The sequence below is a fragment of the Platalea leucorodia genome (genome assembly GCF_965183815.1).
Source record: "Platalea leucorodia genome assembly, chromosome: 12".
Classification (NCBI taxonomy): domain Eukaryota; kingdom Metazoa; phylum Chordata; class Aves; order Pelecaniformes; family Threskiornithidae; genus Platalea; species Platalea leucorodia.
In genome coordinates, this window is record NC_138834.1 from 9032416 (window position 1) to 9056924 (window position 24509).

The 24509-nt window shown below is 42.2% G+C and overlaps 1 protein-coding gene across 6 annotated transcripts in view; it reads right to left on the reverse strand.

Moving 5' to 3' along the window:
* Positions 1-2585: 2585 nt before the first annotated feature.
* The window catches only part of GIT2 (GIT ArfGAP 2), a 31797-nt gene continuing 9873 nt past the window's right edge, over positions 2586-24509 (reverse strand). For 2 of the 6 annotated variants that reach the window (XM_082325052.1, XM_082325056.1), the window contains exons 9-20: positions 24145-24196; positions 21986-22058; positions 21556-21653; positions 21132-21243; positions 19954-20096; positions 18998-19147; positions 15543-15791; positions 14030-14119; positions 9015-9097; positions 8687-8869; positions 3500-3563; positions 2586-2803 (exon numbers count right to left, since the gene is read on the reverse strand). In XM_082325052.1, coding sequence (XP_082181178.1) covers positions 2591-2803; positions 3500-3563; positions 8687-8869; positions 9015-9097; positions 14030-14119; positions 15543-15791; positions 18998-19147; positions 19954-20096; positions 21132-21243; positions 21556-21653; positions 21986-22058; positions 24145-24196 — 1510 coding nt within the window. In that variant the 3' untranslated portion in view covers positions 2586-2590. The remainder of the gene's footprint in view (positions 2804-3499; positions 3564-8686; positions 8870-9014; positions 9098-14029; positions 14120-15542; positions 15792-18997; positions 19148-19953; positions 20097-21131; positions 21244-21555; positions 21654-21985; positions 22059-24144; positions 24197-24509) is intronic. The other 4 variants (XM_082325053.1, XM_082325054.1, XM_082325055.1 and 1 more) reach the window with 4 other exon arrangements.

Here is a 24509-nt window from a genome sequence, read left to right on the forward strand (position 1 = left end):
TTTTAGCATTTTATAGTAATAGAGTAAACAAAAATTAAGTCAAAATATTGTACAGACAGAACAACACTGATAAATACAAGTTTTGGAAAAAGGCAAAAAACATTTTACTTTCCTATGCAGCATTTTGTAAAGAAAGAGGAGATCTAGTCATAAAAGAAAAAAAAAAAAACAAAACACCGTTGTTATTTCAGGTATTAAAAATTTTCTGACCCGCAGTGCTGTATGACGTACTACTCTTCAGTTCCACTGGTGGTTTTGAACCACTGCCTCTTTGTGAAGAGCTGATGTAGCACATCAGCATGCGCTCAGACCACTTCTGTGTCACTGAGAAAGTCAGAAAACTACCTGTCGTGCGTGACAGTCACCGTGGGTCAGGAGCGAGGACACAGCGTGACCGTAACCAGCCTGGAACAAACGTTTGTTTGGAGACGGGGGAATTTCCCAGAAATGCTGTTTCAAGTGACAGAATGGGAAATCAATTCCGGGTTGGCCCTGCTTTTATAGCTAGGCCTTCCAACAAGCAAAATGGTTGATTTCAGAAAATCTGGGGCTAGCGTAGCTGCAACAAGGGCTTGCAGTTATCAAAGGGTTTGGTTTTTTTGGTACAGAGGCAAGTTTAAACAACTGATAGCTTACAACATAACTCGGTGTTACCCTGCTGTGGAAATCAGGTAAGGTATGTTAAAGAAAAGCATACAATGGTGTCCTGAGAGATTTAAAAATACCATCCGCTGCCTTTCCCCGATGCCAATTCAAGGAAAAGTTCCTAGAAGATTATTGATGTATTTAATTGCCAGTAGCATAATGCTGCAGTAGGTTTTACAAATGACTTTTGCAGTTCTAATCCCAGCCTCTCTGCATTCCCGTGAGTTTAGAGACAGTTCTGGAATTCAGAAGTGCAGAAAGGAAATTAAAAAACCCCACAACGAAGACCATTAATTTACTGGGTTATCATCTGCTCTCTCCATTCCCTCCCTCCCTCCAACTTGCACTAATTTAAAAAGGGAGCTAATTACACCATACAAGACTCCAACAGTGTTATGGCACTTAGTGTTTATATATACATACAAACACGGTGTGATTTGAAAAGGAACCAACCACTGCACTTTTGTTCGTTTGCTCACCTAAACACAGCAATTCTTCCACCAGAAAGCCTTGCAGTTCGTGGTTCTGGCAGACCACGCGCTGCAGACCTGTCTGTGGAATAGCAGATAGCCGCTGCCGAGTGAAAACTGAGTGTTCCTATCAGCTGCTGCCACGTGACGGCCGCTGCTGGTCTGTACTTCGCTCTTAACGAAAGGACCGCGTTTAAGTGGCTGCCAGCTGAACAGCCCCGCCCGGCTCCTTGAAAATGACAACAGGCTTCCAAATGGGACACAGGCAGAGGCAAAAATGAGTGATTTTTTTTTTCCCCCCATGGAATTCAGATTCCCCAAGAACTCTCATTTTTGAAAGTATGGACTGACAGAGTTTTGTGAACTGTTATGAATGAAAAAACCTGAAACACACTGACATTTGTCACCCACCTACCTTTCTAACAGGCAGCCTAGCTTGGGTTACTCCAGATGTAGCTTGTAAAATTTTGAAAGATTTGCATAAAACTTACCAGATATCAGAAATGTTTTCACATTTGGATACGTTGAGGTACAGAGGTTATATGCTATGGCAGACACAGCTGCTTTTGCACTGGCACTTTTCTAACTTCCTTTTTTTGTTTTTTAATTACCACAGAAATCTTTAGTGAAATTGCATCTTGAGTTACTGAGCAATGCTGCTGCAAACAAGATGGTGCCTTGAAGATGACAGCAAAATTCTGTAGGAGACTTACAAATGAATTATTAAATCGGAAACAAAGGATAATATTTTAACCACTAATGCCCTAAAGTAACATCAAACATATATATTAATGGCATAGTGACAACTAAAAGAAATAACTACTAAGTTTCAAATTCCTTCAAAATAGATAAAGTGACAAAGACCTCGTATAGTTACACGTAATAAGCTCGGATGCCCACAACTACTATTGTTTTAGCAGACTAAAAACATATTATTGCACAACAGTTGATATGGGAACAGATAATATTGGGCTTGTACTCCCTTATCAGGACTACCACCTTCTTCCTGCTGGGGAGCAGTTACGGTCCTGGAGCCTTCAGAGCCCGTTTCGCTGCAGGTTTCTCGGTCAGCGGCATCACGGCACGTGAGGCTCCAGGAGGGGCAGAGCAGAGGCGAGATTCTGCCCTCTGATACGCGCGGCTGAACGCAGCGGGAGTTTTGCAAGCGATATCTGAAAGCAGAACGTGGCCCCAAGGAAACATCTAGCAAGAGCTCGATACAACGCTGGTACGTGATAATGGCTCAACAGCTATTCGCAACATGCTATTATCTGTAACTAAACCGGCAACGCAGGCACAAAATAAGGCAGTGGGTTAAATTAATCATAAAATTGTTAGAAAACATGCAAAAATAATACTGAGTTTTAAAAAAGAGTTTCTTGCCCCTTTAGTTTGTCTCATAAAAATTTGAATAGTTCCACACCTATATTTAAAATTCAACCTTTAAAAAACAAGACTAAAAAGCCAAGTGTGACTCAGTTGTTGTTCTCTTTGGTTGTGATGGTAACCAGCTGTTTAGCAGCCTTGGCGATGTCGTAGGCGCACTGGATAACTTGCTGCGTGACCAGCTGGATGTCTGTCGTGGGGCACGTCTCCACGGGAAGGGTTTTTTTGCACTCGGATTGGAGTCTGTAGGCACTAGATGTCAGCAGACGCAAAGAAGTCCTTACCAGTTCAGATTTGGGTTTCTGGGAAAAGAAAGCAGAAGTTGAACTTGACAGAAGAACAAAGCTGGTTTAGGGTCTCTCTTAATTAGCCGGCAGTGGTTCACAAGCGTTCTTTAATACGAAACGTCTGCTGCTAGGGCCCCGCTTTCTGCACGGAGTTCTCTGTGCTGTAGGAGACGTCGTAAGACATCGCTGCAGAGACGTGGGGTACGCAGCGTGTTCAGGGAGGCACAACAGTGTTAGATTTTCCTTGCAGTTTTAGAGAGGTAGATAAGAGTTTACAAAAACTTAATCATGGAGATTTCCCTCCCTAAAATTTGCTATGAAGAAACAGATGCTTTGGTAGGTGGATAACAGATCTAAACATACCTGCAAGTAAGAAATCCAGGCAATGGCATTCAACTGGAACCTTGAGGGGGACGAGTCTAGCAAAATTCCTGGATAACCACATGGCTCCTCAAGCTAGATGCAAGTAGCCTCCAGTTTTGGAGGAGCTGCGTCCAATTCTTAGAGTTTGAAGTTCAAGAGTAGAATGAAAGGCCTGGACTCACAAATTAGCCCTTCCCACTTGGCACGCTAATAAATACAAAGATGCAAGATCTGACAAAAACACCTAGTCATTTCTCCCTACCTTCAGCTTTTGGTTCTCACTTACTGAAGGGAAATCCGCTAACAAGGAATGAGGCCAGAAACACCTAAAAGCTGAAAGGTACTTACTTTTGGGAACAGGGCCGCCATTTCCGTTACTGCCACATGTATTCTCTCGGAGCACGGTATATAGCTGCAAAAAGATGCAATGTATTATTCATTATGTAAAGACTCCCTTTCCTCTTCAATCTCACTAGTCGGTGGCTATTATTCTGAAAACAACTGAGTAACAAAACCCCCATATGTGTTCTAAAAATATCTTTGTAGGCTGCACTGAAGGCAGCTGAAGTGGGTAGTGCAACACCCAGTATGGTGACTCCTAGCGTCTCCTCAGCATTCCCCAGCACACCGCACCCCAAGTTTGTATATAACTATGACTATGCGACTTCAGAAAAAGCAAGAACTTAACCGATAGTACAAAATTATTTCTTAAGTTTTCATTATTCTTCGATCAAAGTTTGACTGAAGGAATAACTGTCCATACCTATTGCACCAAACATTGTCAGAAAAAGTCTCAATTTGTATGCAATTATGGAAACGATTCCATGAATATTAACTGCACATTAATTCATATACTAGCATTTCCTAATCCCCCCCCAACTATGCAAATATTAGAATTTGACTCCAAATTGTACAGAAAATTGCTCAGCTCGTTCTCTTTGGCATATGCACAATCGACATGTTATTGTTAAGTGTGGGAGAGCATGCCCAAGCAAACTGGTTCATGTAAGTCAGGCACAAAGTAAAGTAAGATTCTGCAGCTTGAAAATATTTAACCAAAATCTGGTGCTACAGAGGCGCTTTGGAAAAAAACCATACATTTTTCTTTAGTGCAGTGTTGACAATCAGAAGCGGATTAAAAAAAAAACCACTTTGTATGTGGGATCTGAGTAAGTTCAGCTTACTGCCATTTTAAGGAAATCTCTGTTTCAAAAGAGCTCGTCCTGCATAAGCCAAGAGACTGCAAAACCAGAATGCTAAAAGAAAAGTTTTTAAACTGCAAAGGATCTAAAGCAGCTAAAAAAATCCAGTAATCTCTGAACAAAAGTTAAAAAACCCCACAAAGGTGTCTGAATTGATTTTATGTTTCAAAGTTGAATTTTGGCCATCCAAACTCTTAAAAATCATTTAACAGCCAAGTGTTGATATTTATAGGACTGTCTTGTCTACACCTCTGAAGCAATGCAATTTTCCTGCATTTCTTTTCCATGTGTAAGTTACAAAGCAGAAGCCTTTAAAAAAAGCACTTTGTACCTAAGTTACCAAAATACAGTAAACTCAAAAAATTGTATTTCAAACACTTGGCAGCGAGACCTGAACTCTGACCTCCGTAAGCTTTTAACCCATCCGTTGTCGGCTAAGCTCTGAGCGCTCTCTCTAACAAACACGTGCCTCTCTGGGGCAGCAGCCGGGCTGGAAGCCTTAGGTTGTTGCAGAGGTGCACGCTGAGGACACACCTTGATTCCAAGATTTACTTCCATCCCTGTATCAGTTCATTACCAGTGGAAGCCAGGAATGCAGCACCGTGCACCCATTTCCCCCTTCTCATTTGACGAACTGGAAGGTTAAATGCCTGCTGAGAATGGGGCGTGCCAAACTTCCAGCACAGAATTCATACCTTGCTCTTTTGGTAATGTTTAACTGAAGGTAAAACATCACGTGAAGCTAACTTAAGAACACCAAGATGCCTTCTTGGACGGATTTATACACAGTAAACAGACAACGCGCAATTCTCATACAGCAGCTTACAGATGCATGCATCTCCAAACTACCGACTACTTTCACAGCGTGTGAGTTTTAGGCTAAATATTCAGTAATTCTGTTGAGTTAGGTGACCAAACAAAGGCAGATTCCATTAGTCCTCACAGATTTCACTTCTGATTTATATACCAAATGAAAATCAGTCTGTTCAAAATAGATCGTAAAACTATTTACCATAAGCTCCTGTGAAGCGCTGTGTTAGTGTGGTTTGTCAAAAGTCTAACTTCAAAAGACTTGTTTTTATGCTTCAAAGACTCAATTTCAGCGTAAGTAAGTTAACATGATTCAATCTTAAGCAAGAGAATCTCAAAATCACAAAGCAACGCCATTCAAGAAAAATATTCAGCATCTGTAGATTATGGTAGATCATTGCCCTTTCGAGCAATAAAAGAACAAAAAACCAGGCCCCCCGTCATGATTTATGCAGTCATCTTGCAATACCAAAGGTGCAAAAATAGGTCACTTGCAAATGCACTGAGAAAGAAGCAACACACTGGGGTCATTTTGGCAATGCAGGAAAATTGCTTTAAAAAGGAGCATTTCCATATGTCTCAAGTCACATGAGTTCTTCCCAATAAACTAAAAGTGGAGAGAAGTCTTCCAAGTTCCCTGTAATTCCCATTCTGCTATTGAGTTAACAATTAATTTGCTCCCTGCGAGCCACACTGAACAGCACCTCACCTCATTAAAAAGCCAGGGTGCTGATTAAACCCTCCGCTAACAAGGAGAGAAAGGCCTAAGAATTACTTGCATGAAGGAAGACCAAGATTAATGACACCTATTTCATACTATGTTCTCTAGGTTAGCTGCAAAGTTTACAGTGTGTCTTGGAGGAATGGCTTTATTTTGTAGTGTAAACACTCACTGTAAGCTCCTTAAATAAGCTGATGCATTTGTTGAGTTTACACACATTCCAGTATGACGTCAGGAAGACAGTCAAGTAGTGACAGCTTGGAAAAAAGAATGCGTGATGAGCAGTGCCGTGCGGTAACCTCTGCCTCCAATCCTGGTATTTGTCACTGGCCGTAATACCTGGGGTGAGAACTTGGGAAGTTCTCATTGAAAGAACATCTCGCTTAAATTTCATTTTTATTTTAGGCATTAATAAACAGTATTTTGGTCAGGTTGGAAGATACTATATAAACACACATCTTTTTTCACTGATTCAAGATAGGAATGATCTTACTTGACACGCCAGCTGTATAAACAGTTGAGGGCCTAAAGCTGTCAGTTGTGAATGTTGCATGTTGGGAACCATGAAACTTCTGCTGCTTTTGAAACAGTGCACAGAAGCAGCAACCACATGTTGTGCTGTTTGTTGTCATAATTTAATTTATCTCAATGGACAATAAGCAGAACAGAGACAGGAGAATCTCTTAGACTAGAGACAGTTGCAGTTCCAGGCTGTGATTCTGTTCCCCATTAAATCCATAGCGGGAGCTTTGACTGAACGGGTACTCACAGGTTCGCAACTCTCCGTACTAGCTATCTGCAGGTTCCTTATCACCCAAAGCATTTCGTGCATAGCCTTCAACGACCCCTGTGCAGATGGTGCGTGAGAGAAAGAGGCAGCAGAGAGAAAGAGAAAGGACACTGTGCCTGGGAGGCAGGGACAGAGGCCAGAGTACCAGGAGGCAGGACCGGGCTGCTGGATGGTCAGAGGCTGCAGGGGAGCTCTCTCAGCCCAGGGAACCAGCGTGCTGAAGCAGCCGAGGCTGTGTCTGAGCTTGAGCATGCCCGCACGCTCTAATGGTCTACTCGGCCAGTTGAGCACAGGAAAAGGAACGGAAGAAAGCGAGAAAAAAAAGGAAGAAGGTGTTTCATTAATAGATTATATTCTTGCATCATTTTATTAGTCTCCGATTATCTATGCAGCACGTGATTTTTATCTCCAACGTTCCCAGCACTAGCTTGGAAGATGTATTATTACATCCCCGAGCATCTCACTTTGTTAAGGAAGCGTTCCCCTACTGCAAGAAGCGAATGGTGGAACAAGCCTGCTCCATCTCCTGCGTGTCCCAGGCTGTGCAGCTCTCAGCCCACTGAGACAAAGCCAGGGAATATGAAAACAAAGAACAGCAGCTTCATAGTTCAGTGTTTTGCAGGATTATACTCATGTAAGTACTGGCAAACAGCCCGCTCCACGCATGGTACAGAAAAGAAAATAAAAAAGAACATAACAGGTTGTTTAAAAATCTATTCAATTTAACCGAGAAAGCTAGGTACGCTGTACCGTTTCTTTCAATGATTTTTTAAAAAAATATAAGTCAAATACTGTAAACCGTGATATACATAAAAAACAAACTCATTTAAAGCTTCTCTTACTGTTGCTTCTCATTATGGTCTGTGAGAAACAAGCAACAAGGGATTGCAGCGGAAAAGGTTACGGACAAGGGCAACGAGCTCAGCACAAACACGTTAGAACTCGCCATTCAGCGGGAGAAGGAGAGGCCGCGCACTGTCCCTTCTAAAAATAGAAAAGTACAAGGAGGAAAAAAAACCACAGAACAAAAGTGGCCCCATTGTTGTGCACTTCTCCCAGCAAGGCAGGAAGCGAGGGCTTAACGCAAATCGCCAGCCGCTTCTCACAGGCAAAATGGGCACAGAACTTGGGCCGGGAGACAGAACCTAAGACCTGCCAGTCTGCGAGTTCAGATTTTCTGGAGACCAAAGCTGTTCCAGACCTAAAACGTGTTCATACCTGGGAAGAGGTAACTCTTACTCACAGTCTTCTAAAAGAGCTGTGCAGGAGCACTGCCTGATGATCAGTCAAGGACAGTATCACTTTTACTCGCTCATGGCTATTCTGAAAATTAATTGTTCAGTTGGGCCAGAAGTTCCCCGAGGGAGCTGAAGCTGTGTGCTACCTGATGTGCAGATGAACAGTCTCCCGCTTACCCAGCTACGTCTGTGTCTAAACCCAATAGTTCAAAACAGCTTTTGCTGGTACGTTATCTGTATCAGTAGGAAAGCCGAATTTTTCCTGCCTTCACAATTTTTTCCCGAAACAAGGCTCGGTGTTACTATCGCACTTCCGTGGAGTGTCCTCACCTAAGGACACGGAGGTCTGAAAATCCAAGAGAAACTTACGCCGAGTTCTCTGCAACACACGTGATTTATATCTAAAACAACACTCATTTTGCAGCAGGACTTCACAAGCGCTTTGCCCCCCAGCGCTCCCTGCCCCTGTGCCAGCTGTGGGCAGGGCAGGGCAGGCAGGTGGCAGGCAGTGCTGCAGCCAGAACCCACTGGGCTGCGCTGGCTTTTTGGACAAGAGCGTGTGTTCCCACCGCCTGTGCCGTCACTCGTCCCCGCTCACCCCGCGGCACTAGGTCCAGTACACCAGGAAACACCACGGACCTACACGCTCTGTAGGTGTGAAATCAGCACCTCCAGCGTTCACACGGGTGGTGGTGGCTGCACTTCCGCAAGCACCTGAAGAATTTTCTTCATTTTCTCACGAACTCCGGAGCTTTTCCGGCACTCACGCCTTACCTGTCATGCTTGTTCTCCTGTGCTGCTCGCAGCAGCTCCTGAATGTTCTTAGTGATCTGCTCAGTCTTCCGAATCACATCTTCTGTACTGGGCAAACTGGAGCTGGGGGCTGTGTCAGCGTCTTCGGGGATGGAGCCCTCCCCCTGCCAAATGACACTCCTCTGCCGGCCCTTCCTGCCTGAGCTGCAAAGGAACAAAGCAGAGGTCAGCACTTGCTGCTCACATAACTCCCTGTCCTCCAACAGCGTGGGGCTGTGCCGTTAGCTCTGCATCACCGCGCCGTTAGCTCTGCATCACCGCGCCGTTAGCTCTGCGTCGCGGCACCTACCCTGTCTCCTCCAGCTCCAGAGGGGCAGTGGGGTTATCGTAGTCACTCTCAGACACGCTGCTCTGCTTCTCCAGCTTCGAGGCCTGCAACAAATGCAGACTGATGTTAGTGTTGTGCAGAAGAGCCCCGAGCCGTGCCAGCGCCACGTCCTGCGTACACGGGCTTGCTCTTTAGCACAACAGCCCCTGCGCCAGCCGCTACCCTGGAGCCTGGTGTGCCCCCGCACCCTGTGCCGGGCTCCTGCTGCCAGTTTGTACCTGAGACCCTGGGCACTGCCGGCACCGCGCGGCCCCACCAGACCCGAAGCCAGGGCTCTGCCCTGGGGGGCAGGACAGACGGCCACAGCGCGGCGTCCTTCCCCTGCCGCTGAAACTGCCATGTGGGCACGGAGGGGGAGGCCCACAGGGGAGCAGAGGCCAAATGGAGAGGGCAGGACCACCAGGGAGAAAGAGGCCAGACCAAGAGCAGGAGGCCCACAGCAGGCTGGAAGCCAGACACAGCGTGGGAGGTTGAACACAGACTGGAAACCAAACCGAGCATGGGAGGCTGAAATGAGAATTGAGGCCCAGCACAAAGTGGGAGGCCGGACCAAGTGTGGAAGGCCCGTGACAGAGTAGGAGGCTGGACCGAGGGTGGGAGGCCCGTGACAGAGTAGAGGCCAAATCAAGCATGGGGGTCTGACCACAGAGCAGAGGCTGACCCTCGGAAGCCCACTGCAGAATGGGAGACCAAAATGAGGGCTGAGGACTATTGCAGCGTGAAAGCCAAAATAAAGACAGAAGACCGAAATGGTGGTGGGAGGCCCATCGTGGAGTGGAGGCCAAACTGCAGACAGAAGACCAAAGGGCATCTACAAAGCTGAACTGATGAGACTTGGAGTCCATTGCAGATTGGAGGCCAAAACGAGGACAGTTAAGGCCCATTGCAGATTAGAAGCCAAAACAGAGGTGGGAGGCTGAAAAGAGGAGAGTTGAGGCCTGTTGCAGACTGGCAACCAAAACAAAGTTGGGAGGACAAATAAGTGAGAGTTGTGGCCACAAGAGTAGGCGGCCACTGAAGAATTTCTGTCAAAAGGAGGGCGGTAGGCCAATTCCAAAGTGGAGGCTGCAAGGAGGGCAGGAGGCACACAAGGAAATGAAGGCCAGAGGGAGCACTGTAGGCACAGAAGGAAGCGGAGGCTGGACAGAGCGCTGTAGGGACACCTGACGTGGAGGCCAGACCGAGCGTTGTAGGCCCATTGCAAAGTGGGAGGCTGATCCAAGCGGGAGTCTGAACCCAGAGTAAAGAATGAACGAAGAGTGGGATACACGGCCCGGCTGGACGGGGCTTTGAGCAACCTGGTCTAGTGGAAGGTGTCCCTGCCCATGGCAGCGGGGTTGGAACTAGATGACCTTTGCGGTCCCTTCCAACCCAAACCATTCTATGATTCTGTGATACCACAATGAGCTGGGAGGCCAAATCCAGAGTGGAGGCCGAACCGGGAGGGAAGGCCCACAGTGGAATGGAGGCTGAACTGTGACTCTGAACTCAGAATGGGAGGCCCACTACAGAGCAGGAGGCCAAACCTAGATCGGGAGGCACACAAGGAAGGTGAGGTCAAGCCTAGAGTGAGAGGACGACGGCAGAGGGATGGACGAAGGCAGAGTTGGAGGCTGAACCAAGCATGGGAGGCCAGACTGAGCGTGGGAGGCTCACTGCAGAGGGGAGGCCGACCAAGCACGGGAAGGCCCAGCTGCAGAGTGCTGCTCCAGAGGGTGGAGGCCATACAGTCAGAGGCCCAGTATTTTCCCGCTCTCCCCTTCAGGTGGCATTCCCTGGGGAGATACACAGTGACTGTGTCCACACTGGGAACCAGAGTGCCGCCCGTTCCCTGCCTCTGAGCACATGCGCTTCCTCCCAGGTGCGACGGCAGAACACTCACCACCTCCTACTCCCATACAGACCAGTTCTGCACCTCCCAGTAAAGCAGCCAATCCGTCAGCAAGGATGATGCTCAGGATTTTTCCTCAACTCCTTCTCAGTTTTTTGGGTTTTTTTACCCTCTCAGAGGGCCACTAACACAAATAAGCATACCTGCACCATGACAGCTCAAGAGTGGTCTCCCTGCAGATCCTAACACACACCCCCTCTGTCAGCAAGATATTCAAAGCAGACTCAGAGAGAGAGCTAGGCTCCATTCCCTGACCTGGTTTAGCCTTCTTTGATATTTTATTCCCAGGCAATACAACATCCTGGAGGTTTATGCTATGAATACCTACTGTCAGGCCGATCTCTGCCCTTCACATGAATTTGCAGTCTGAAGCCCCAGAGGCACACTCCCATCCTCTGCCAGGCCCCACGATCACCACACGTCCGCCTACTCCAGTCTTAAAAATTGCAAAGCTCATCAGATGCGTCTTCTACAGCTCGTCCATTTGGCAGTGTGCCACATCAGTCTCACTCTACATACAGATCAGCCTCTGCATCAGCTCCTGCCTTAGTCACCGACACTGCTCACGTAATAGGGTCCTTCGCAATCTCCGTTGAAAAACCAGCCTTGGAGCTTTACGGAAGCTCTGAAGTCGAGATGAGGGAATCTCGAGTGTTAGGCTGTAAGGGACACCTTCAATTTGCATCCCTGATCCATACACTTAGGAAATAATATGTCTACCTCGAGGACAGACCAAAAATGTGATTAGGAATTGGTTTTCATTGGTTAAGATCCGGTGCATTTGTTAAGCACTCATCTAATGTCAAAACCAACAATTCTTAACTCTGAAGCACATGGCATATGAACACTTTCCGTCCATTTTAAAGTTACTCTGCACAGGAGGAAAAAACAAGCGTTTTTTGAACGCTCAGCTCTCAGGACAGCTAGTAAAGATCCATTGTAAAAGTGTCACATGTTTTGAAGATATGAAACTATTCTATGTAGGGTCTGACTTTCCCCTCTCTCAGATGTATAGAGGAGAACAACATGATTAAGCGGCAAAGCTCTACGCTATGGTCAGAAATACAAATGACAACAATAAATTACAAGAATAGGATATTATGGAATCAGTAACATAGTACAGAATCAATGTACTATAAAAACACACAAACAAAACCTCTTCAAGTTTCTAGTACTACACAGTACTGATATCAGCTGCAGCCAAACCTCGATTTGCGTTTGACCAAGCAGGATATTCCCTTGTATAAGTTTTATCATCTAGACCTACTTTCAAATCTAGTATTTTCTCGACTGGTACGTCCAAACACTGTACAGTCAAAATAAAATGGGGACACGAGAATTTAAAAAGACAGTTCTTTATCCTGGCAGGAAGAGGTCAGAGTATGACCATTCAACATCTAAACCCACAGACCTGTTTTGTGAAAAATTTAGTATTATATAGCAAAAGTTGATTAGAGACTCTGCAATCCTTGCCCAAGAAACGGAATGAGACGGTACTGATTTCATTATATTAACCACACAGAAAACGCAGAGCAAAAAGAGTGAACTCTTCTTGAAAGATCTTTTCAAAATCAGTTAAGTCTTACAAAGAAATACAAACACTTCTTTTTCAAGTTTACTCTCAGAAAGTCTTGTTTTAAAACAGAAATAAGCAAAGCCTCAATCTTGAACACATGATACAACAAAATGGGTGTAAGCTACTCATTATTTTCTAAGAAATGACACATAAACATCTAAAAACAGCCCAAAGGACCTTGTATCGATATTTGCTTCAAAGTTAAAGAGGTTTAGTCAGAGCAAGACCTCGAAATGTAATCGACTCATTCTGGTGATGGAGGGTGCTTTCTGCAAGCAGTGCAAGCTGGTAGCTCAGGCTGGCCAAACAGCAGCGTAAAAGCTATAGGTTGTTCATCTTCAGCATTCATTAGTCTGTGACATGTTAAGTCACAGCCCCTCCACAGCCCCAAATGGATGTTATTTTAAAGCTGCAAATGCAATGTGCTTTTCCCTTCTTTTGAATATGTAACTTGCAATTAGTTGAAGGATCCCAAATAAAACAGTCTAAAAAGAAGCTGTCACGGACAGACTAGTCTATCAAACTGTTTGTCTTGCTAAATGTGTCCTTTTCCAGGTGGCATTTTATGCTCACTTCTAGCAAATGAATTTGAGTAAGCCTCGATTTAAGTGTCCCACTACAAAAAGAGAACAGCGTTTAAAAAAAGTTTAAGAAGCTGGACAAGGCTTCTTCAAATAGCTAATAGCTCACATATGAGGCCACAGCAAAGACAGTGTCTTTGGAATAACATAAGCTTACAGAATGCCTTTAACATTTCTTGGTAACACTGCCATTTTTTTCCTATAGTACTGTAGCTAACAAAAACCCTAAGAACGAAGTTTTGTAGATCCTGACGGAACACCAATATAAGCTTCCTTTATACATTCGCAGCGTCTTTAATCCTGCCCTGAAAGGAGTCTTGCTCAAAACAATTCCCATGGCCATTCAGTCTTTCGCCTATCAAGGTCAGCAGAAAGCAGGCTAGCTGATACTAACTGGGTGGGCAACAGGAATGGCTATCTGTTTGGATGCTTAGAGAACTCACTTCAAACTAATGAACATCTGGAAGATAAACGGTCAATCGGTACCAATTTGGATTGGTGCAAACTGACAGCCCCAAAGAAAGCAGCCTTTAAAGCCAGGACCCAGCGAGCGTCATATGCCTCATGCAGTGCATTTTAGTCAGTAGGAAGAGTTATATATTGCCTTATGAAATATCAGTGAGTGCCTGCCAAATTACTTTCCGAACAGCAACCAACTCGTCTTCTGGCTGTTTTCAGTGTTACGCAGTTGAACGAGTGATCTGGAGTAACTGTGCATGGTGTTAAATGCTAAAGATTTTAGCCGTTGTGAAGTCAGAGAGAAGCAAGTATCCACAGCACGTGGCAGAAGAAGCGGAGAGTGATGAAATACCGCTTCATGCAAGCATGAAAGCTAGTCAGCATAAAAGGGGAGAAGACAGAGGCATAAAGGCTTCTAGGGAGATTGCCACCTCCTCCAGGTAAAAGACCAATTGGGAAGGTACTTAACCCTTCGTGTGCTTTCATCCCTTGACCAGGAAAGCGTGGAGGGGAAGGAAGGTAGAGATGAAGAGGAGGTCACAAACGCACTCCTCCCGATCTAAAAATGGGAAAGAGAAAAACACTCGGGAAAACCAAAAACAAAACACAAATAAAATTCTTAACTGAAATAAAGGAACATTCTTAAAACCATGGAGATGACATAAAGCAAGAATGATTTTGAGAATTTGGCTAAGCCTGAGTGGACTTAATTCTTTCAAAATACAATTGACTTCATGTTAATTCTAATATTGATATTCCAGAGGTGCCAATATTGATATTCCAGAGGTGCTAAAATCCACAGAGAATAAAATACATGCACCATAATACCACATAAACTAACTTCACATAACAAATCAATGCTTCAGAACTGCTACTTCTATCCAAATTTCAAACCAAATGACCAAAGGACCTATACAAAGCACTGTCATGTTTGGCAAACGCTGCCACATACAAAAGAATTCTGACATTTCTTGCTGCCAGAACTGCCTTTATATCAACATGCCAATATAATTTAAAATGATCCAGATTTCATAGTTTAAAGTTCTTACTAATTTAATTGAAGGCAGGCAAAAACCCAGCATACAAATTTCTGTGCGGATTCCCCGGTGCACTAAACTGTCTTCTTTGGAATGTGCATGGAACATTTGCCCTCCCTTCATACCAGGCAAAAAACCCATTAACTTCCAAATATGTTTTAAAGGGCTTAATTGTTTATCTGGAGGGAAATACAAGATAGTGCTACCAACAGGGAAACATTTAAACAAATCCAGAAATGTTAAATACGTGCCTAAAAAATATTATCCCATATTCCTGCCCACAGGGCAATCTAGATGCAACAAAAACCAAACGTTAATGAGCACTAGTGTGTGTTGGGTCACTTATCTGAAGTGTGAACACGTCAGTGCAGAATCCTTGCGGCTAATACAGAACTCCCTCCCCGCTATTAGCGCATCATACAGGAAAATACTAAATCAGAAGAATTTGTTCAACTAACAGATCTAAACCATCCTCAGCCTTCAGTTCCAAACTCAAAATAAGAAACTGGTGGCCTAATGAAAAAGTTAGCTTCAATTTTATTTTATTTTTGAAATGTGGTTCTGAAGTTCCACAAATTGGCACGTGCCTGTAGCTCAAGAAAGAAATCCGTGAACTTTACCTACCTTCTTGGAATACTATTTTTTTCCCCCCTCCTGGTTTTCAAACAGCCACACATTGATATTTGGCATATATATTGTGGTTAAAAGAAACAGCTGAGCAGAAGCCAAAAGCTCCAGTTTACATATTCCAGAACTGTTGTAGCTTTTACTTTTCAAAACATCAAGCTCCTGCAGACATGTTAATACAGCAAACATTAACAATTCTTACAGTTCAAACTCCCTCTGAAGCAGACAGTTGAGCAGCTTTGGTACACGAGCATAGTTGGAATAGACAGAAAAGCTGAACATCAGAAGAAATGCAGAAGCATCAGCAGTTTTACTTACATGTGGAGGGAAAGGCTGCAGTCTTGTTATGCTTTCTTCTGGGTATGTGACCTCTCCCATGGGGAGGTAGGGTTTCTGACCTGATCCAGTCTCATACATGGACATGGGTCTGCTACCCCGTGCAGATGGTCGCCGCTTTAAAGAAGAATTGTTGGTAGGGTCTGTGTATTCAGAACCAGTTTGGACCTGATATATATTGGTTGTGGCCTGTCTTCTGAGGTTGGTATTTTCACTCTGTAGCGTTTGAAGCTGAAAGAAATGTTTAGCAGTGGGACTTTGTTTTTCTAACAGCAAGCGTCAAAAGCAAACTGACTATACAATACACGCTTGTCAGCTTTACTAGTAAATCCAGTTACTAGTAGCTGGGCTTTGATTTCTTTTTCAAAATCTCCTTGACTTGCTTAGTGTAAGCATAGAAACATCTGTGTTCCAGATCTGGAAATATTTATGTGCTGCTTTCCAGCACTTTTTGCTGGGATGCAAGCTAAATTAGATCTTAAAATTGGCTGTTGTAGTTAAACACACACAATCCATTTCTTCCAGCCTGGCTGTACTGGCACATGAATCGTGTAATATAATGAGGTTGTGGGGGGAAGGACTGCCAACAAAACAGTTTTTCAAGCAAAGTGATCCATTTCAGCAGTCAATACAAGAACTTACAAGGACTTTAACATAAGGCCCATGAAATCTGAAAATGCCAGAACTACAGCACAGACAGCAGAGGCAGCGCAAAGAAAACTAGAGCTTGCTCTGCAAAGCAAGAACAGAGTTTAGCTTATGAAAATTAAGTATCAGCTACTGCTTTCTAAGAAGCCAACAAGAAATAATTTTAAAGCTTTTTATTACGCATTTGATGGATAGTAAAAATGCAACAATTCTGACTTTTTTTGTGGAGTTACTCGGAGTAAGTTTGCTATATTAACACATCATAAAGAAAAGATGTAGAAAAAAGTCAGTATCAGCAATTCTCTAACAATAATTGAGTATAATATTTCAAACAGCTGACGGCCTTTTAAACAGGAAATTGCATATTTATTACTTTGCATCATATGAACCATCAAGAACATTATTAAAAAAAAAAAAAAAATCCTATTTTGCCTAGAGCGCTTCCCAGAACCCTAAATCAAATGTGCAGACTTCTATCAAGATAATTTACGCTTTCTCTCCCCACTTCCTGTGTGCTTGGTAGTAAGATGCATCAAGTCTCAAGATCTGAGGATCAGCCAGGAGCCAAGCTTCCCCTTTAAAATTTGACATTAGAGGCAATTAAATAGGTCAACTTTATAGTCTCCTTCTTCCAAACTTTTTCCACATTTTATAAACGTACTTTTGGTGCAGTTTTAGCCAACAGCTAATGTTAACTCAGACCAAACTCATAACCACCTATAAGCACCTAAAAAAATCCACAGGCATAAAAAAAAGTAACTTTTTCCATAAGAATGCCCATTAAGGTAACAGAAATATTTTCACTTTTACTTAGGAAGAATCTACTCTAAAGTGGCATTCATCAAGTGCAGCTTTGCCTCTTCTTTAATTAGCATCTTTTGCTTAGTAATTGCCATGCAAAAAATTAGATACACAGTTGGCTAATAAGGTCATACATAAAGTGGATAGATTTTTTTAGTTTGTGACCTTCTAAGCTCTTGCTTAGAAAACAAACAAAAAAGAAAAAAGAGAAAAAAGAGACTCCTGAATGACCTCTCTTGCATTAGAATTGCTGAAGCAGTACAAATATATAGGTGTCTTGCCACAAATAACCCAGCAGAGAATTCCCACATCGTACTGAAGTTCCCAGTAGCTGACAGCTAAGACAGCTGTTACCCCTTCCTCCCGTCCTGCGCTCTGCAATGGCGCAGGGCTGTATCGACTCTTCACCAACCCACAGCCACCAAACACTAAGTGAAAGCCCCATAGCTGGATACATCATCAGGATGTAAAATTGGTGCAACTCATCTCCAAGGTGAGGGAGCCCTGGCTACGCCATCTCTCAAAACAAGTTCAGCTGCAGCACAGAAATGATCTCTCTTCTGCTACTCCACATAAATATACTAAAGCCTATTAATTCATAGGCCCCAAAGATTTTTTTTTTTTTACCCTAAATAGACTATATCTGTTTAAAGAAACCCGATATAAGTGAAAAGTTAATTCAATTGACGCAGAGAAATGCTTTACCAGTACAAGCTGTTACAAGACCAAGGAAACACCCTGAGATCTCTTAGGCTCCTCTCAGTATTCACCATTCCAATAGATCGGAAAGGTTGAACACAACTGTAACAGAAGGATGGCACTGAACAAAGATATTCAAATCTGCTGAATTAGCTTGGCCTCAGGTGCTAAGAGCTCAACAGTTCCCACCACGCTCCAAAGCATCAGCCTCTTTGCCCCAAAACAACGGGGAAACAAGCTCTCAGCACAGGTTCACCTCTGCAGGAACACAGCTCGAACGACTTTCTCTACAGGGAGAGCGCTTTCTGCAGCACATACTGTAAGTCTTGCAGTACTGTAATTATTTGGAAAACAGGATTTTTAAAACTAGGTAAAGAATTAATTTGAGGAAGCAGTCAGCCCTTTCTAGGCTAGCACGACAGACAGGAGAGTGAACTCAATACAGATATAAATTCTCCTTTACCCCACAAAAATCTCTATTTACCAGAACACTGGCAAAGCATTCAACAAATTGTTGATTTGTTTATATAAGGATTAGAAGGTCTGGCTTCCAAACTGAGTTTTGGGAGCTTTAAATTCAGGATTTATCAAAAAAAGTTCAGTTTTCTGCTTGTGGAAAAGTATTTATACATAGTAACTCATATTGTAAATGAGATACCTCCACCTTATCCTCGTCTAGACAAAACCCACGCTGAAGGTTTAAACCAGTAACTGAATTTACCACTCTATCCTTTACGTGCCATTTCCCACGGATTCAAACGCAAGCAAACACATAAATGTCAGCCTCCTGGTATACAAAAACTTTATATTGTATCGCCATGTTTCAGACTATTTCCTACTGCCAAACTGGATTGGGATTTTAATTTCCCTTCATTCCAGCTAGGCTTATTAATGGAAAAAACCCAACATATTTACTGGAAAAGTTGGAAGTACATTAGATACATATGTGCACACACGTAAGACGTGTGCTAGCACTTACTTCCTCATTGCTGAAAACTGCTTATCTTGAAGCAGGACAGCAAAAACCTACAAGACTCGCAGTAACTGTCTTGTCACTTGGAAAACTCGTGTCAGAGTAAACTAAGCAGATCATCATCACCTCCACAAAAAAAAACATTCAAAGCAGGTGCACATTTATAGTCTCATCTGATTCCAAAGCAGCTCCCTTTTAAAATAAGTTTTCTCACTATCCTAATATTGGGTTATTGCGTCTTCCGTTTCACCAGTTCTATTCTGGTCAATTTAAAATACATCGAGAAATGAAGGGGTTACACTACTGTGCCTGTTACCTTTTTCTGCATAATTCTCAGCTCATCACTCAAGTTGATGTTCACTTTCATTAACTGCTGAATCTTTACCTCAGAAGCCACCAATGCATTTTTAACTTGCATATATTCTTGGGCTGTCACTGGTCCATCCGACAAGTCTGAATCCAGGCTCTATAAACAGTAAGAGAACAATACTTAACTCCATTGAGACAAAGACTACCAAAAGAAAACAAGACAATGAGATTTTGACAGCTTTTCATGTACTTACTTTAAAGGAATCATGGTTCAAATTAAGTTCCAATTAATAAGACCCGTTCCTTAAAATAATTTTATTCCAATATAAAAGAAATTTGATGTCAATGAACTCTTAGCTCCTCTATGCACAAAAACATTTGTCTCAGCATTTCAGGGACACAATACTCTGTCGTAAGAAATTTTTTTTTAAATATGCAATAAAGAACTGGCAAGTCATAAAAGACAGATTACTAAATATCCAGCGTGCATGTTACCAGGGAAGATTAAACTAGAACTACTAGGTTTACTGCCCCCTTTTTTACCATGGTGCATTATTTTCAGGAATGGTTTAAAACACTCAGTCACTATTGGTCTGCTGTAAATATTTCTTCAGTAGGAAGCAGTAAATGTTTGTGAAATACCATGTAATCGCTGATTAAGAGTGTTTTGGTAGATCCAATTATTTCATTCTGTGCAATTAGATCTATATCTTAACTCCAGACATGCACAGTGGCACACATTACTTTTCTAGAGGAGAATTTTATTTACAATAAAAATTCCTTAACTCACAACACTTAATTTTGTTAAAGTTCACAGACTGAAGCATGATTCTGAAATGAATTTGAAAATTAATTAAAATATTCATTTTCTGATCATTTATGCATGTTAAATCCCCTTACAAGGGGAAAGATTCACTGCAGATTACTTTTATGAAGAAATGTGTATAAATATTTCAAACCTACCTTCTGTCTGTTTGATTTAGCTGCATTTGTTTCCAGATCTGTATCTTCATCTGAAGCAACGCTGTCATAATCAGGCTGGTCGTTATCCTGACTTTCACTACAATGTTGATTGCTGATTGATTTGAGTATCAGTTCCACATTTTCTGTAGATCAACACACATCATTTAAAAACACACTAGTAACTGTGGAGAAGAAATGGAAGTGCATACTTTAAAGTAATTAAAAAAAAAAAAAAAAAAAAAATCAGAGAAGAGGTTTATCCAGAAAGACAATACCAGGCATGCCATAATAAAATATCATTTGACTAGCCCAGTTCAAAAAAAATTAATTTAGATCCACCTAGTAGGTATGGATTATTACCATCCAAAATGTCAAAGTTTTATGGTTTTGTCTTTTCATTTCTTGTAAGTGTTTAGAAAAGTTAAAGTGGTGAGAATCATGCTTTAGCAGCTTAATAAAATTCATGTAAAGGAAAAAAACAAAACAAAACCGACTACACTGGACAAACGGATGTCAACATTCAAATTAAAAATATAGGCAAAAATTAAAAGTTAGAAAAGATTTTTTTGTATTTTCTCTCCAGAGGAAGAACTAGTGTTCAGATGTTGTTTCATACCGTCACGGCTAGAACTATGGCTCTGTCTGGCTGTTGGCATAAGTATTTGTATTCTTTTATATCTATCATGCTCAAGAAATACAGAAAGTAAATATTTTTAGGCAAATTAGCAATAAGCTCAAGAGTATCTAAATTACAGCAAAGTCCTGTGTGTAGAGAACAGCCAGGAAAGCCAGCATCTAAAACACTGACATTATCCTAGCTGCCAATCAAAAGTGTCACTCTAAAACTGTATAGCAGTGTTCTGAAAAATTTTACCAAGTTATCATAAAAATCACAACCATCACAAAAAGATGTTCCTGAATTGCACCTATCCCGCTTGGTTTAATTGTATTACAAATACCAACCTTAATAGACAAATCTCCTGTAACTGGGCGTTCTTTTGGTGGCCTAATACATGTTGTCCATAGCCTGCTATCCACATGATTTAGTTCTTATCATTTATAAAAAACAGTATAAATATCTTTCTTCATTCGTATAGTACTTCTGACTGCGGCTATGGTATTGATTAAACTACTGAAGAACTGCACATAGAAGCACCTACAACCAAAAATATACTCACCTTTTGAACCAGCGAGAGGATTTCCCTGTTGTCTTCGTTTGGCATCACTTAAAATATCTATAACTAGCGTAGCAAATTCATGGGCATTAAATCGAGCCAGTTTCTGTCTTCCCTAAATTACAGAATAATGCAGGGGGGAAAAAAAAAAAAGTACATTGTGTATTAGATGAACAGCAGAGTTCCCAGGTAAAACTAAGACTATAGCACTGACAGCGAGTTGATTGTTCAATTACATTTATTGCAAAATGTGTGATTTAAATTGCCCAGCTGCACACTCCAGGGCAGGGGAAATATGAAACTATTTTAACCTCTTTACAAGTAGATGCAACTCTTCTACAGTAATGAAGTACAGTAAAACAATATTAGTTAGAATACCTGGCCTATTAAATAAAAATAGTTTTACAGTATTAAGAAGACTGCATACCTGATTCCTGGTTGAGGAATATTCAGGATTTACAGGAAGAAAAGGGACCACCGTGGTCTCTGTCACAAGCGTGCTATGATTCTGAGTAGCAAGCCAAACTGCTCAAGGAAGGAAGAAAAAAAAAAGGGAATAACCTTCCTGTACTATTTGACAGCGTTTCTTGTCAAAGAATAAAAGACCACAATTTCAAACACAAACACAATCAATTCAAAGGAAGGCTTTTTTCCCCAGAGGGTTCTCTACTTCGTAAAAAACACGAGATTTTTTACAATTAACGTCACCTCCAGACAATGCAAGACAAAAAACTACCATTATCAGTAATTACTGAATACAAAAGTACTTTAAACAGAACATATGCTTGCACTAGCATCTTGCATGTAATGTAACAATTCAAATTTATTTTATACACATTCCAGAAAGCCTCATTCACCTGCATCTGTTTCCCTCCTGTCAACTTCATCATACACATCCATGGCAAGTTCTTCAAATAAGTGGTTGCTTAGCTAAGGGTAGAAGAGAATAATGACAGCTTGAAAAGAAATTAAATCTAGTAAGACCTCTGAAACACAGAAAATGTAAGAGCACAAGTCTGCTCTCCCCTGGCTCTTTTTCAGCCTATATAATTGCTTGTTTCTCAGCCTGCAGAGTGAAGTAATCCATTAAGCAGATATATACGACCACCTGACCGCTAGACACAGAGACAATACTGTTCTACACTTTTCCTTTACTGGTTAATGGATTCTTTTTTCTCTCCTATCTGATCGCAAAAAGACCGTGTGTGTTTGGAGTGAAGCAGACCTACTGTGGGAACTAGGTATCCAAATGGCACTGGAGATGTGGGCTTAACTGAACAGTGAAGACTCACAAAATGCTTGCGTGTTTCAAACTGTGTTCCTACAGTGGGCGGTTCAAGAGAGATACTTGTGTTGTGACGAAGTGAGCTGTTGGAAGATCGGACATGAAATTAAGATGTCACGGGGCTTTGTGGACGTTTCACGTACAGTGCATTCACATTAGTAACGGGGACCAGACTTGATAACTGAGAGCGTAGGCAAGCCTGAACAGATGGCTGATCTTCCTTCTCTGGGACAAGCTGTACTGAAATGGGTGAAAAACCTAACACTTTTTCAAGGCTTTAGCTTTATTTACAAGAAAACCAGTCCTGCTTTTTCCAGAGTTTGAGTCCTAAATTCCTAACCAAAGAGCAACTGCCATCGTTCTTGAACCCAGACAAAGCCAGTATGTTTACTTGTGTACTGGGTCTGGCTGGGACGGAATTAACTTCCCTCGTAGTAGCCCACATGATGCTTGCTGTGTTTTGGATTTGTGGCTAGAACAGTGTTGACAACACTAGCTTCTTTTGGCTACTGCTGAACAGTACTTGCACAACACCAAGGCATTCTCTTTTTCCCCCCCACTCTGTCCACCCCACCACCCAGCAGCAGGTAAGCTCAGAGTGGGCATGAAGCTGGGAGGAGGCACAGCCAGGACAGCTGATACGAATCCGCCAAGGGGATATTCCATACCATACCATGGCATGCTCAGCGATAAAAACCCGGGCGGAGGAAGAAGTAGCTTGGTTTTTGGCTTCCAAGATGGCTGTTCAGAGACTACCTGGGCAGCAGTCTGCCTGTGGGAGCTGCTGAGCGATTCCGTTTGCTTCACTTGGTTTTCTTCTCTTTCCTTCACCTATTAAACTGCCTTTATCTCAACCTATGAGTTTTCTTGCTTTTGCTCCTCCTGTGCTCTCCCCAGTCCTGCTGGGGGGACTGCACTGGTGCTGGGCTTCTGGCCAGGGTCAACCCACCACAACTTGCAAAAACACAGTGCAGGAATCCATCTACTTCTAGCTAGCTATGCATTTAAAGTAGCCACTAACAGCATGTTCACAGCAGAAAGCCAGTTCTAAAGCGGATTCACATTTGGTTTGTACTGATTACTATTTGAATACCAGTTCTACACACGCTGCCTTGCTTAGCTGGAATTTTCATGACCGCTAGCATTACCTTTAGAGAGAAACGGACATTGTTGAATAGAAGAATAACACCAGGATTGTTCTTCCCCCAACTGCAGAATTTTTATCCTTTGATACAGTTTGCTTCAGCTAAAAGCTTTAAGTAGAGGGAAAACATATCTCCACTCTAACTCGCACAAGGATTTGGTCACCAACACTTTAGTAAAACTAGTGAGCTGGCATGATTATTACCTAATTAGCAGACAGTAATGCACTATTCTGGCTTTCCAGAAAGTTAAAGGCAAACAGAAACATTTAACATACAGATTTACATAAAATACATGAAAGCAAGACAAACAACAAAGTTTAAGGTTCTGAACTGGGGAGACAGACCTAGAGATACTACCCCAAACAAGACCAACAAGTATTTGTGCTCCATCATGGATTTGTCATCATCTCTGCTCCTCCATTTCTCCCTATTTTCATGTTTTTCTCCACACTTTTAACTTGCTACAAAGTTGACATTTATTTATGCAGGAATTAATAGCAGCTGAAACCAGCATGGAAGATGAAGTACAGAGTTTGCCATGTCCAGACAAAGATGTGTCACACTGCACACTGGAAGTTTTACTTACAGACTGAAGCTTCTTCTTAGCTGCTTTTGCAAGTTCTGATAAATCTAGACTGCTATGAAAACAAAAAGTGATCATTACATCTACAGCATTTCATAGCTTGTTTAAAGACAAATTCTACGTTTCAATAATTCAATTATTAAAATGTCACTTTTCTTTTAAACTCCTTAATCTTTTAGTATTATTAATATAGTTTTTAACACATTGATCTTACTAATATTGCTAATATACCAATTAGCATATTCGTAAGCTTTCCTAAACAACAATCTTAAAATTAAAACAAAAGAATCCCAAAAATCCTTTGGAATATGAATACCCACATTTGCACAGCTCAAGCAGCAGTCAAGCTGTAGTGCAACAAAATGCTT